At 45.7% G+C, this 12,500-nt stretch overlaps 1 protein-coding gene across 1 annotated transcript in view; it reads left to right on the forward strand.

Moving 5' to 3' along the window:
- exoc3l2b (exocyst complex component 3-like 2b) overlaps positions 1–12,500 on the forward strand; it is a 54,526-nt gene that overhangs the window by 26,381 nt on the left and 15,645 nt on the right. The window contains 8 exon segments of the mRNA XM_055166737.1: positions 41–63; positions 164–445; positions 4,314–4,432; positions 4,870–4,966; positions 5,961–6,071; positions 6,148–6,248; positions 6,908–7,024; positions 9,283–9,418. Of these exon segments, the coding sequence (XP_055022712.1) occupies positions 41–63; positions 164–445; positions 4,314–4,432; positions 4,870–4,966; positions 5,961–6,071; positions 6,148–6,248; positions 6,908–7,024; positions 9,283–9,418 (986 nt within the window).

A 12,500-nucleotide genomic window follows, 5' to 3' on the forward strand; every position in this document is an offset into this window, starting at 1 on the left:
GAAAAAATGTGAGTGAAAATTATTACCAGGATTTTTCTAGTAAATCAAGATCGTTTTTTCAGTGTCTCTGCTCTTCTTCTTCTTCTTCTTCTTCTTCTTCTTCTTCTTCTTCTTCTTCTTCTTCTCCCTTCTTCTCCTCCTCACGTCGTCTCGTTGTCTTCAGGTTCTTCAGCAGGAGGAGCAGGTGGACCAGGTGTTCCTCAGCTCTCAGACGGAGGTGTGGATTCCCTCGTCCTCGTCGGGTCCGAGGCCTCGTCGGCTCCGGCAGCGCTGGGCGGAGGCCGTGGGGGAGATGGCCGACTCCTCGCTCCCCCTCAAAACCCAGTTCTCGGCCGGGTTCTTGGACCGTTTCTTGGACCAGATCAAGACCAGAGTCGTGGAGGACCTGAGCGCCGCCAAGAAGAACGTGGTCTCCATCTACCCGCCGGAATATCAACCGTTTCAGGTACGACTCGAGAGTCAGATTTATGCTTCAGATCTTGAACTCCTGGAAATCTCCACATGAAACAAAAACTGACATGAAGTTCATCCTCTTCTCTGACCTCATCAAACACAAACCTACACAAAAACTGTTTGTGCTGCTTTAGTTCTGGAGACATTATTGATTCTTTTACAGATCAGATTGTGGTCACCAGATCCAAGAAACGTCAAAATGAAATAAAACAACACAAAATAGAGCCATTTGTGCTTCAAAAAGTTCAGTTTGTGTGATTCTGGTTCTTAAGAACACATCCATCCATCTGTTTTCTTCGGGGGCATCAGTCTGAACAGAGACTCCCAGACTTCCTCCTCCCCAGACACTTCCTCCAGGTCCTCCAGTGGACCTGAGGTGTTCCCAGTCCAGTCAGAGACATGGTCCCTCCAGTGTGTCCTGGGTCTTCTCCTCCCGGTGGGACATGAACACCTCCTGAGGGACACGTCCAGGAGACGTCAGAACAGACGTCCTCCCCTCAGATGCTCCTCTCCACGTGGAGGAGCAGCGGCTCTACTCCGAGCTCCTCACTCTGTCTCTAAAGCCTTAGTCACAATAACCCACAAGGACGATTCACCTGCTCAGGTGCTGATGTTTCTTGGCCTGTGAGGTTCTGTAGAGGAGACAGAGTTTTCTAAGTTCTTCATAAGGTTGGTACAAGTGCAGCTTGTGGGTCCTGTGAGACTTGTACAGGACCTGCGAGTGTTGTGCAGGTCTTAAGACTGTCGTGACTAGGGATGGGCATGATTAATCGATTCATCGATAATTGATCATTAAGAATTTCATCTATTCCGTTCATTTTAATGGACAAACTGAATGTATGTTTGTGTGTCGTGACCAAACAGGTGTGTACATGTGTCTCTGCATCAGAAGGAGCGAGACACAAACAGTGGGTCAGTCTGTAACGAACCGAAGCACAAATGTGGATTTAACCAGGATTTGTAGAAGAAATTCCACACTTTCCGTTGCGTTGGGACAAGTGTGAGTCCATGTGCACAGTGGATAAAGCAGCACATATGTTTCTGTGTCCAGTGGGAAAAAGTTTTTCCAGGTGAGAGTCGCTCAATGTGGATGACGAGGCCCCGCCCCCCTCCCCCCGTACGCTGTCCTGGTTTGACAAACACAAATCTGGTCACACTGACCTGTATTCACCTGAGTCATGTCTTTTAATCCAACACAAGTTGAACCACATCAGCGACACAAGAGCTGGAGTTTTATCTTCACTTAGTTTATGTAAATTAGTGATGTGGTTTTAAGTTTTGTTTGTGTGAGATTTGAACAAAACTGAATTAAACACATTATAATGTCAAACAGCTGATGTGGATCTAGAGTCGTTATGTTTATATGTCGTAAAGTTGAATTTATTGATGCAGATTAGTGCAGATAGTAATAATAATGATGATCATTTTAATAGAAAAACGTTAATGATTAATCGATAATCGATCATTAATTCTTCCAATGATCGATTAAGAGAATTTCATCAAATGCCCGTCCCTAGTCATGAGGCAATAGTACATCAAACTTAAAGGTTGTATAGAGGATTTGTTAAGGGAAGAGAAACACAGCGACACTTCTTTTTCAAATGTGCCTGTGTGACTCCACCTTCCTCCTCCACAGCCTCAGTAGAAACACCTCCTCCTCCCGCCTTCTTACTCTAGAACATTCTTGTTTACAGCTAGAGTTTGTTCAGAATCACTGTTGAAGTGACCGTCTAGAAATAATTTAGAGACCGACACCTCAGTCTTTAGACCCTTCGTCTGCTTCATTCGCACCATCGCTGGAAGGAATCTCCAAGAATCACCCAGTTTGTTTTCGCTCCTTTTCTCCTTCTCTTCTTCTTTCAGTTCGTTTCCTCAAAAACCGACTTTCTTTTGCGGCGAACTGGTCGTGGATTCTCGTCCGCCGTCGCAACAAACTTTGTGTGAACTGCGAGGAAGCTACAATTAGAAAAAGCCTCTAAGAACCACTGCATAAACCACGTAATCCCAGCGCACCGGCGAGGCAGTTACACTAGAAACGTAGGGAGTTTGATTGACGACCCAACAGCCAATAGATAATGAGGCAGCCTTGTTGTCTATTGGCTGATGTTTATCTGGCCTCACTACATCCACAGTTCATAGATTTTCATTTTATTTATTTTTTTGGTCATCATAATTACAAAGCTGCTGCGTCTGTGTAATGGTATTTTAAACTTTAATTGACAATTTGAAACAAAACAAAAAATCCTCCATACGACCTTTAAGAGCCACGCAAGGGTCACGTACGAGTCAAAATCTCGTACGGGCCACTTGCAACGCACTCGAGTCGTTTGTACGAAGCAAGTACAAGTCTCTAACGCGGCCCGTGCAACCGTCTTACGACATGTGGCTCTTATCGGCTCTTATAATACTTCTAATAATACTTCTAATAATACTTCTAATAATACTTCTAATAATACTTCTAATAATACTTCTAATACTGGGCTCATCCATCGTTCGACTGGACGACTCTGAGTTACAACTAGAGTGAAGCTGAACATCCCTCCATTCCGACACAGCTTTGTTCTGACGGCAGACGGTCTTTGTGTCCCGGTGCGGCTCTAGTGCAGAACGCGGCTCATTGGCTCTGTTCTTATTTATTTGTTTATTTGAGACGGGGACAGTGCGCAATTTTCGCATTAACCTCGACAGGAGAGATGCACTGTACATCAGGTTGTAGCATCAGGGCTAATTTCCACCTGTCGTCCCTGGGCAGATTCATTGATTGATTGTATTTAACTGACCTTGTCTACGTTCAGTCTGCAGGTTTAACGCTCAACTACGATTTTTTTGTGAAATCCGATGTTTTTTCGAGGTGGTTCACATTTCCAGTTAAATGTGACTTGTATGTGACTCCAGTGTGAACATTAAACGGTCCAAAAGTGTCCCACATGTGACACTGGAGACACGACGACGTCAACCGCAGCGAGCGTCTCTGTGTTTACACAAGTTGAACAAACATGGACGCAGCATCGAGCACCTGGAGATTTTAAAGTTCCTCTCGTACCGGAGCCACAACATGAACAACTGACTTGTTTTAAGGAGGAGATTGAGAAGGAGAAGGAGCAGGTTTTTGGTGGTGGTGTTTTGTGGTGAGTGGAGATGTGCTTCACTTCAGTCACATGGATCATGAACAGTTTTCTCTACTTCAGTGCAGAATAGTGACGTTTGTGTCTTGTTGATGACGTGTAGGTGGATGAATGTGACCTGACTGTTCACACTCAAGTCACATGTTAAAGATCAGATATGGATCAGTTTCAGGAGCACAGATCCAAGTGTCCTGGGTCATGTTTGAAAACATCAGATCTGTGCCGTTCAGACGTCATTAAAAGATCAGATACAGGAACATAGGGGCCAAAAAATTGGATTTGGGTCACTTCAGGTGCAGTGTGAACGCAGCCCTTGACTATCAACTGTTCTGGACCTGGAGCAGGTTTTGGGTTGATGGGGGAAACCGGAGCCCAGAGGAAACTCATCCAGACACGGGGAGAAACCTGCAAACTCCACACAGAAAGGCCCTGGGCGACCCTGGATCGAACCCAGAACCTTCTTGCTGTGAGGCATGAGTGCTAGCCACTCAGCCACTGTATGTGTTCTGTATGTGTCTGGTGCCGTTAGAGCTTTACACACGCTGCTCTGTCGGCACGAGATCGGGCACATACACCTGACCTCCTGCAGGTGAGGGCGCGGTGGAGGAGAAGCAGCCGCCTCTTTATAAACTGGGCTACAAGGGACAGATGCATGACCTCTGTGTGACCTCTGTGTGACCTCTGTGTGACCTCTGTGTGACCTCTGTGTGACCTCTGTGTGACCTCTGCCCTCAGGTGTATTCTCAGAGTTACCACACGGCGGTGACAAAAAGACTGAGCTCCATCACAGAGACACAACTGCAGACCACAGACGTCTACTCCCTCCTGGACTGGGTCTACAACATCTACAACAGGTACAAATACTACAAATACTACTACAAATACTACTACTACTACATCTACTCCCTCCTGGACTGGGTCTACAACATCTACAACAGGTACAAATACTACAAATACTACTACAAATACTACTACTACTACATCTACTATTTATTCAGTCCATCATTTATTTGTTTGTTTATTTATTTATGTATTTATTTATGCATTTATTTATTTGCTTGTTTATTTATTTATTCAGTCTGTCCGTCATTTACTTATTTATTTGTTTATTTAATTATTTATTCAGTCATTTATTTATTTGTTTATTTATGTATTTATTTATTTATGCATTTATTTATTTATGTGTTTGTTTTTTTATTTATGTATTTATTTATTTATTTGTTTATTTATTTATTCAGTCAGTCATTTATTTGTTCTTCTCATGTTCTCGTTCATGTTCTTGTTGTTGCAGAGATGTTCTTGCTCCGTTCTCCTGCTCGGGTTTGTCTCCTCTGCTCAACTCAGACACTGTGGACCGACTGGAGCTGGACTGTCTCAACTCTGTGCGGGTGAGACTGAACCTCTGACCCTCTGACCCGGGGTTTGGACCACACTTTGAGGTCTAAGGACTGGACTCTGGTCCGGTCTCTGGTCCGGTCTCTGGTCCGGTCTCTGGTCCGGTCTCTGGTCCGGTCTCTGGTCTGGTCCGGTCTCTGGTCCGGTCTCTGGTCTGGTCTCTGGTCTCTGGTCCGGTCTCTGGTCCGGTCTCTGGTCTGGTCTGGTCCGGTCTCTGGTCCGGGGTCTGGTCTCTCTGGTCCGGTCTCTGTCCGGTCTCTGGTCCGGTCTCTGGTCTGGTCTGGTCTCTGGTCTGGTCTGGTCTCTGGTCCGGTCTCTGGTCCGGTCTCTGGTCTGGTCTCTGGTCTGGTCTCTGGTCCGGTCTCTGTCCGGTCTCTGGTCTCTGGTGGTCTCGGTGGTCTGGTCTCTGGGTCTCTGGTCTCTGGTCCGGTCTGGTCTCTGTCTCTGGTCTGGTCTCTGGTCTCTGGTCTCTGGTCCGGTCTCTGGTCTCTGGTCTCTGGTCCTGGTCCGGTCTGGTCTGGTCTCTGGTCTGGTCTCTGGTCTCTGGTCTGGTCCGGTCTCTGGTCCGGTCTCTGGTCTGGTCGGTCTCTGGTCTGGTCTCTGGTCTCTGGTCTGGGTCTGGTCCGGTCTCTGGTCCTGGTCTCTCTGGTCTGGTCTCTGGTCTCGGTCTCTGGTCTCTGGTCTGGTCTGGTCTGGTCTGTCTGTCTGGTCTCTGGTCCGGTCTCTGGTCTGGTCTCTGGTCCGGTCTCTGGTCCGGTCTCTGGTCTGGTCTCTGGTCTGGTCTGGTCTCTGGTCTGGTCTGGTCTGGTCTCTGGTCTCTGGTCTGGTCTCTCTGGTCCGGTCTCTGGTCTGGACTCTGGTCTGGTCTCTGGTCTTGTCTCTGGTCTTGTCTCTGGTCCGGTCTCTGGTCCGGTCTCTGGTCCGGTCTCTGGTCCGGTCTCTGGTCTGGTCTCTGGTCTAACTGTGTGTTTGTGTTTTTTGGTCCAGGCCAAAGTGACGACGGAGCTGGTCCAGGTCCTGGAGGAAGAAGAGAAGAGATGGATGGAAACTCTGCACATCGAAGAATATAACCTGCCCCTGGTCAACACCGTCATCCAGGTACTGAACCAGGACCAAACCAGGACTGAACCAGGTCTAGACCAGGACTAAACCCGGTGTGTCTTCGTGTTCTCAGAGACTGGAGGTGGACCTGGAGCGTTCGGCTTCTGTGAACCAGACTCTGGGGTCCAGAGTGGCTCAGTGCAGTCTGAACGGACTCGCAGACTTTTTCTACAGGTAAAGATTTTCATCAGCGACGATTCAAGACAAACACGTAAACAATTCTGCCACAAGAACCGAAAGAACCGAAAGAACCGAAAAGAACCGAAAAGAACCGAAACATGTGACACAGATAAATGTTCAGGTCGTATTCAACGTCTGGAGACTCAGTTAAACCTGCAGTTTCACTTCAGTGTCTGAGGTCCCCAGTATTACTCTGTACTCTGTACTGTGTGTAATCAGATTACTTTTTAGTAATATAAGTCACAATTGAAAATGGTCTCATCAGATTACACTTATTTACTTTAACCATAATTTACACCAGGAGCATCAGCGACACGTAACGTCGGCAAAATGTTTCTTGAGCTCTTTATGTTTTTTTAAAGGAACTCAGAGTAATCCATAATAATATAAAGTAATCTGAGTAATTTGTTTATGTTTTAGACAGAGTACTTTTGCCTTAAGTAATCTGACCAACACTGTCTATAACTTTTATGTAAAAAAGTGGTCCAGACCTGGTCCAGTCCTGGTCCAGTCCTGGTCCAGTCCTGGTCCTGGTTCAGTCCTGGTTCAGTCCTGGTTCCTGGTCCAGTCCTGGTCCATCCTGGTTCAGTCCTGGTTCAGTCCTGGTCCAGTCCTGGTTCAGTCCTGGTCCAGTCCTGTTTTTTTTCTTGTAGTTTCCAGCGTAAAGTGGAGTTGTTCCACGAGGGTCTTCAGGGTGGGATGTACGGAGACAACGAGGACGGATACGTGTCCAAGACCATCGCCCTGGTCAACTGCTGCCCCCCCTTCAGGTCAGACCAGGTTTACACCAGAGTACTACTGTACTCTACTTTATGTTCTGTGTTGTGTTCAGGTGCAGTAGTATTTCTGTGTTGTGTTCAGGTGCAGTAGTATATTTGTGTTGTGTTCAGGTGCAGTAGTAGTATTTCTGTTGTGTTCAGGTGCAGTAGTATATTTGTGTTGTGTTCAGGTGCAGTAGTATATTTGTGTTGTGTTCAGGTGCAGTAGTATTTCTGTGTTGTGTTCAGGTGCAGTAGTATATTTGTGTTGTGTTCAGGTGCAGTAGTATATTTGTGTTGTGTTCAGGTGCAGTAGTATATTTGTGTTGTGTTCAGGTGCAGTAGTATATTTGTGTTGTGTTCAGGTGCAGTAGTATTTTGTGTTGTGTTCAGGTGCAGTAGTATATTTGTGTTGTGTTGTGTTCAGGTGCAGTAGTATATTTGTGTTGTGTTGTGTTCAGGTGCAGTAGTATATTTGTGTTGTGTTGTGTTCAGGTGCAGTAGTATATTTGTGTTGTGTTCAGGTGCAGTAGTATTTCTGTGTTTGTGTTCAGGTGCAGTAGTATATTTGTTGTGTTCAGGTGCAGTAGTATATTTGTGTTGTGTTCAGGTGCAGTAGTATATTTGTGTTGTGTTGTGTTCAGGTGCAGTAGTATATTTGTGTTGTGTTCAGGTGCAGTAGTATTTTGTGTGTTGTGTTCAGGTGCAGTAGTATATTTGTGTTGTGTTCAGGTGCAGTAGTATATTTGTGTTGTGTTCAGGTGCAGTAGTATATTTGTGTTGTGTTGTGTTCAGGTGCAGTAGTATATTTGTGTTGTGTTGTGTTCAGGTGCAGTAGTATATTTGTGTTGTGTTGTGTTCAGGTGCAGTAGTATATTTGTGTTGTGTTCAGGTGCAGTAGTAGTATTATTGTTGTTGTGTTCAGGTGCAGTAGTATATTAGTGCAGTTATATTTGTGTTGTGTTCAGGTGCAGTAGTATATTTTGTGTTTCAGTGCAGTAGTATATTTGTGTTGTGTTGTGTCAGGTGCAGTAGTGTGTCAGTGCAGTAGTATATTGTGTTGTGTTGTGTTCAGGTGCAGTAGTATATTTGTTGTTTGTGTTCAGGTGCAGTAGTATATTTGTGTGTGTTCAGTGTAGTATATTGTGTTGTTTGTGTTCAGGTGCAGTAGTATATTTGTGTTGTGTTGTTTTCAGGTGCAGTAGTATATTTGTGTTTGTGTTTCAGGTGCAGTATATATTTGTGTTGTGTTGTGTTCAGGTAGTAGTATTGTGTTGTGTTCAGTAGTAGTATTTTTGTGTTGTGTTGTGTTAGGTGCAGTAGTTATTTTGTTTGTGTTGGTTCAGGTGCAGTAGTATATTTTGTGTGTGTTGTCAGTAGTCAGGTGCAGTAGTATGTTGTGTGTGTTCAGGTGCAGTAGTATATTGTGTTGTGTTGTGTTCAGGTGCAGTAGTATATTTGTGTTGTGTTCAGGTGGCAGTAGTTATATTTGTGTTGTGTTCAGGTGCAGTAGTATATTTGTGTTGTGTTCAGGTGCAGTAGTATATTTGTGTTGTGTTCAGGTGCAGTAGTATATTTGTGTTGTGTTGTGTTCAGGTGCAGTAGTATATTTGTGTTGTGTTCAGGTGCAGTAGTATATTTGTGTTGTGTTGTGTTCAGGTGCAGTAGTATATTTGTGTTGTGTTGTGTTCAGGTGCAGTAGTATATTGTGTTGTGTTGTGTTCAGGTGCAGTAGTATATTTGTGTTGTGTTCAGGTGCAGTAGTATATTTGTGTTGTGTTCAGGTGCAGTAGTATATTGTGTTGTTTGTGTTCAGGTGCAGTAGTAGAGTATTTGTGTTGTGTTGTGTTCAGGTGCAGTAGTATATTTGTTGTGTGTGTTCAGGTGCAGAGTGTGTGTTGTGTTGTGTTCAGGTGCAGCATAGTAGTATGTGTTTGTGTGTGTCAGTCCAGGTGCAGTAGTATATTTGTGTTGTGTTCAGGTCAGTAGTAGTAGTATATTGTGTTTCAGGTCCAGTACTGTGTTGTGTTGGTGAAGGTGCCAGTAGTATGTAGGTCAAGTGAGAGTAGTGTGTTGTGTCCTCAGTCAGTAGTATACAGTTGGTGTTGTGTTCAGGACAGGTGCAGTCGCCTGCAGTAGTATATTTGTGTTGTGTTCCAGTGTATATTTGTTGCAGTAGTATATTTGTGTTGTGTCAGTCAGTAGTATATTTGTGTTGTGTTCAGTCTCTGTTGTGTTCAGGTTCAGTAGTATATTTGTGTTGTGTTCAGGACCTTCTCTGAGCGCTGTGCTCAGTCGGATCCTCTCCAGTCGGACGAGTCTCTGCGTCGAGCGTCTCGAGCTCTCGACGCCGTCGTCCAGAGCGGCGTCCGAGTCCTGTCAGAGAGACTCAACCACAGCATCAAGGTGAGACCCAGTCCTGGTTTAGTCCTGGTTTAGTCCTGGTTTAGTAGTCCTGGTTTTGGGTTTAGCCTGGTTTAGTCCCGGTTTAGACCTGGTTTAGTCTGGTTTAGTCTGGTTTAGACCTGTTTAGTCCTGGTTTAGTTGGTTTAGTCCTGGTTTAGACTTGGTTTAGTCTGGTTTAGTCCTGGTTTAGTTGGTTTAGACTGGTTTAGTCCTGGTTTAGTCCTGGTTTAGTCCTGGTTTAGACTGGTCCTGGTTTAGACCTGGTTTAGTCCTGGTTTAGACTGGTTTAGTCCTGGTTTTAGTCCTGGTTTAGTCCTGGTTTAGTCCTTTGGTTTAGTCCTGGTTTAGCCTGGTTTAGTCCTGGTTTAGACCTGGTTTAGTCCTGGTTTAGTCCTGGTTTAGTCCTGGTTTAGTCCTGGTTTAGACCTGGTTTAGTCCTGGTTTAGTCCTGGTTTAGTCTGGTTTAAGTCTGTTTAGACCTGGTTTAGTCCTGGTTTAGACCTGGTTTAGTCCTGGTTTAGTCCTGGTTGGTTTAGACCTTTAGTCCTGGTTTAGACCTGGTTTAGTCCTGGTTTAGTCCTGGTTTAGACCTGGTTTAGACCTGGTTTAGACTGGTTTAGACCCTGGTTTAGTCCTGGTTTAGTCCTGTTTAGTCCTGGTTTTTAGTCCTGGTTTAGTCCTGGTTTAGTCCCTGGTTTAGTCTGGTTTAGTCCTGGTTTAGTCCTGGTTTAGTCCTGGTTTTAGTCCTGGTTTAGACCTGGTTTAGTCCTGGTTTAGTCCTGGTTTAGTCCTGGTTTAGACCTAGTCTGGTTTAGTCCTGGTTTAGACCTGGTTTAGTCCGGTTTACCTGGTTTTAGTCCCTGGTTTTAGTCCTGGTTTAGTCCTGGTTTAGTCCTGGTTTAGACCTGGTTTAGTCCTGGTTTAGTCTGTGGTTTTAGTTGGTTCCTGGTTTAGTCCTGGTTTAGTCCTGGTTTAGACTGGTTTAGGTTTAGTCCTGGTTTAGACCTGGTTTAGTCTTGGTTTAGACCTGGTTTAGACCTGGTTTAGTCCTGGTTTAGTCTGGTTTAGTCCTGGTTTAGTCCTGTTGTTTAGACCTGGTTTAGTCCTGGTTTAGTCCTGGTTTAGACCTGGTTTAGACCTGGTTTAGTCCTGGGTTAGTCCTGGTTTAGTCCTGGTTTAGTCCTGGTTTTAGTCTGGTTTAGACCTGGTTTAGTCCTGGTTTAGTCCTGGTTTAGTCCTGGTCTGGTTTAGTCCTGGTTTAGTCGCTGGTTAGTCCTGGTTTGTCCTGGTTAGTCCTGGTTTAGACCTGGTTTAGTCCTGGTTTAGACCAGTCCCTTTTAGTCCTGGTTTAGTCCTGGTTTAGACTGTTTAGTCCTGGTTAGTCCTGGTTTAGAGTCCTGGTTTAGTCCTGGTTTAGTCCTGGTTTAGTGGTTTAGTCCTGGTTTAGACTGGTTTAGTCTGGTTTAGTCCTGTTTGGTTTAGTCCTGGTTTAGACCTGGTTTAGTCCTGGTTTAGTCCTGGTTTAGACCTGGTTTAGTCCTGGTTTTAGTGGTCCCTGGTTTAGTCCTGGTTTTAGTCCTGGTTTAGACCTGGTTTAGTCCTGGTTTAGTCCTGGTTTAGTGGGTTTAGACCCTGGTTTAGACCTGGTTTAGACCTGGTAGTCCTGGTTTAGACCTCCTGGTTTACCTGGTTTAGTCCTGGTTTAGTCCTGGTTTAGACTATGTTTAGTCCTGGTTTAGACCTGGTTTAGTCCTGGTTTAGTCCTGGTTTAGACCTGGTTTAGTCCTGGTTTAGTCTGGTTAGTCCTGGTTTAGTCCTGTTTACCTGGTTAGTCCTGGTTTAGTCCTGGTTTAGACTGGTTTAGTGGTTTAGTCTCGTTTAGTCCTGTTTAGTCCTGGTTTAGTCCTGGTTTCCTGGTTTAGTCCTGGTTTTAGTCCTGGTTTAGACCTGGTTTAGAGTTTAGTCAGTCCTGGTTTAGTCCCCTGGTTTTAGTCCTGGTTTAGTCCTGGTTTAAAATGCAGCTTTAAAATGGAATAATGAAATAAAAGTTTCAGAGCTGTTACATTCGGTTTGTCTCCTGGGTCTTGGTCTTCCTGTCTGGTCTGGTCCTGGTCCTGGTCCTGGTCTGGTGGTCCTGGTCTGGTGGTCTGGTCTGGTCCTGGTCTGGTCTTGGTCTGGTCTGGTCCTGGTCTGGTGGTCTTGGTCTAGGTCCTGGTCTGGTGGTCCTGGTCCGGTCCTGGTCCTGGTCTGGTCCGGTCCTGGTCCTGGTCCTGGTCCTGGTCTTCCTTCTTGGGTCCTGGTCCTGTCCTGGTCCTGTCTGGTCTTGGTCCTTGGTCTTGGTCTTGGTCCTGGTCTTGGTCCTGGTCCTGGTCTTGGTCTGGTCTGGTCTTGTCTTGGTCTTGGTTTGGTCTTGGTCTGGTCTGGTTGGTTGGTCCTGGTGTCTGTCTTGGTCTGGTGGTCGCTGGGTCTGGTCTTGGTCTTGGTCTTGGTCTGGTGGTCTGGTCCTTGGTCCTGGTCCTGGTCTGGGCGTCGACTGATGATGGAGCAGAGTTTCTCAGTTGTGAAATCGTAACAACATTAGGAGGTTTTGTTTTTCTTTTTCTTCGTTTGACAAACGGCTGAACTGAACTGAACTGAACTGGACTGGACCTGGACCTGGACCTGACTGGACCTGAAACTGAACTGGACCTGGACCTGGACCTGGACCTGAAACTGAACTGACCTGGACCTGGACCTGAAACTGGATCAAGTCTGAAAATGATGAAACTTCTGACCTGAGATCAGCTCCTCTGGGTTTTACACAACAGCTCTGTCACAATAATCATGTTCTCTACAGGCGGAACAGGGTCAGACCGAGTCCGGACCGAGTCCAGGAGTCCGACCAGAGTCCGGATCGGGTTTAGACCTGAGAGAGTTTTAGTCCGGTCCCTGGTTTTAGTCTGGGGGTTTAGTCTGGTTTAGTCTGGTTCAGTCTGGTTAGTTGGTTTTAGTCCTGGTTCAGTCCTGGTTCAGTCCTGGTTTAGTCCTGGTTCAGTCCTGGTTCAGTCCTGGTTTAGTCCTGTTTAGTCCTGGTTTAGTCCTG

Source organism: Boleophthalmus pectinirostris, unplaced genomic scaffold (assembly GCF_026225935.1).
Source record: "Boleophthalmus pectinirostris isolate CB_2022bp ecotype Guang Dong unplaced genomic scaffold, ASM2622593v1 HiC_scaffold_9, whole genome shotgun sequence".
NCBI lineage: Eukaryota > Metazoa > Chordata > Actinopteri > Gobiiformes > Gobiidae > Boleophthalmus > Boleophthalmus pectinirostris.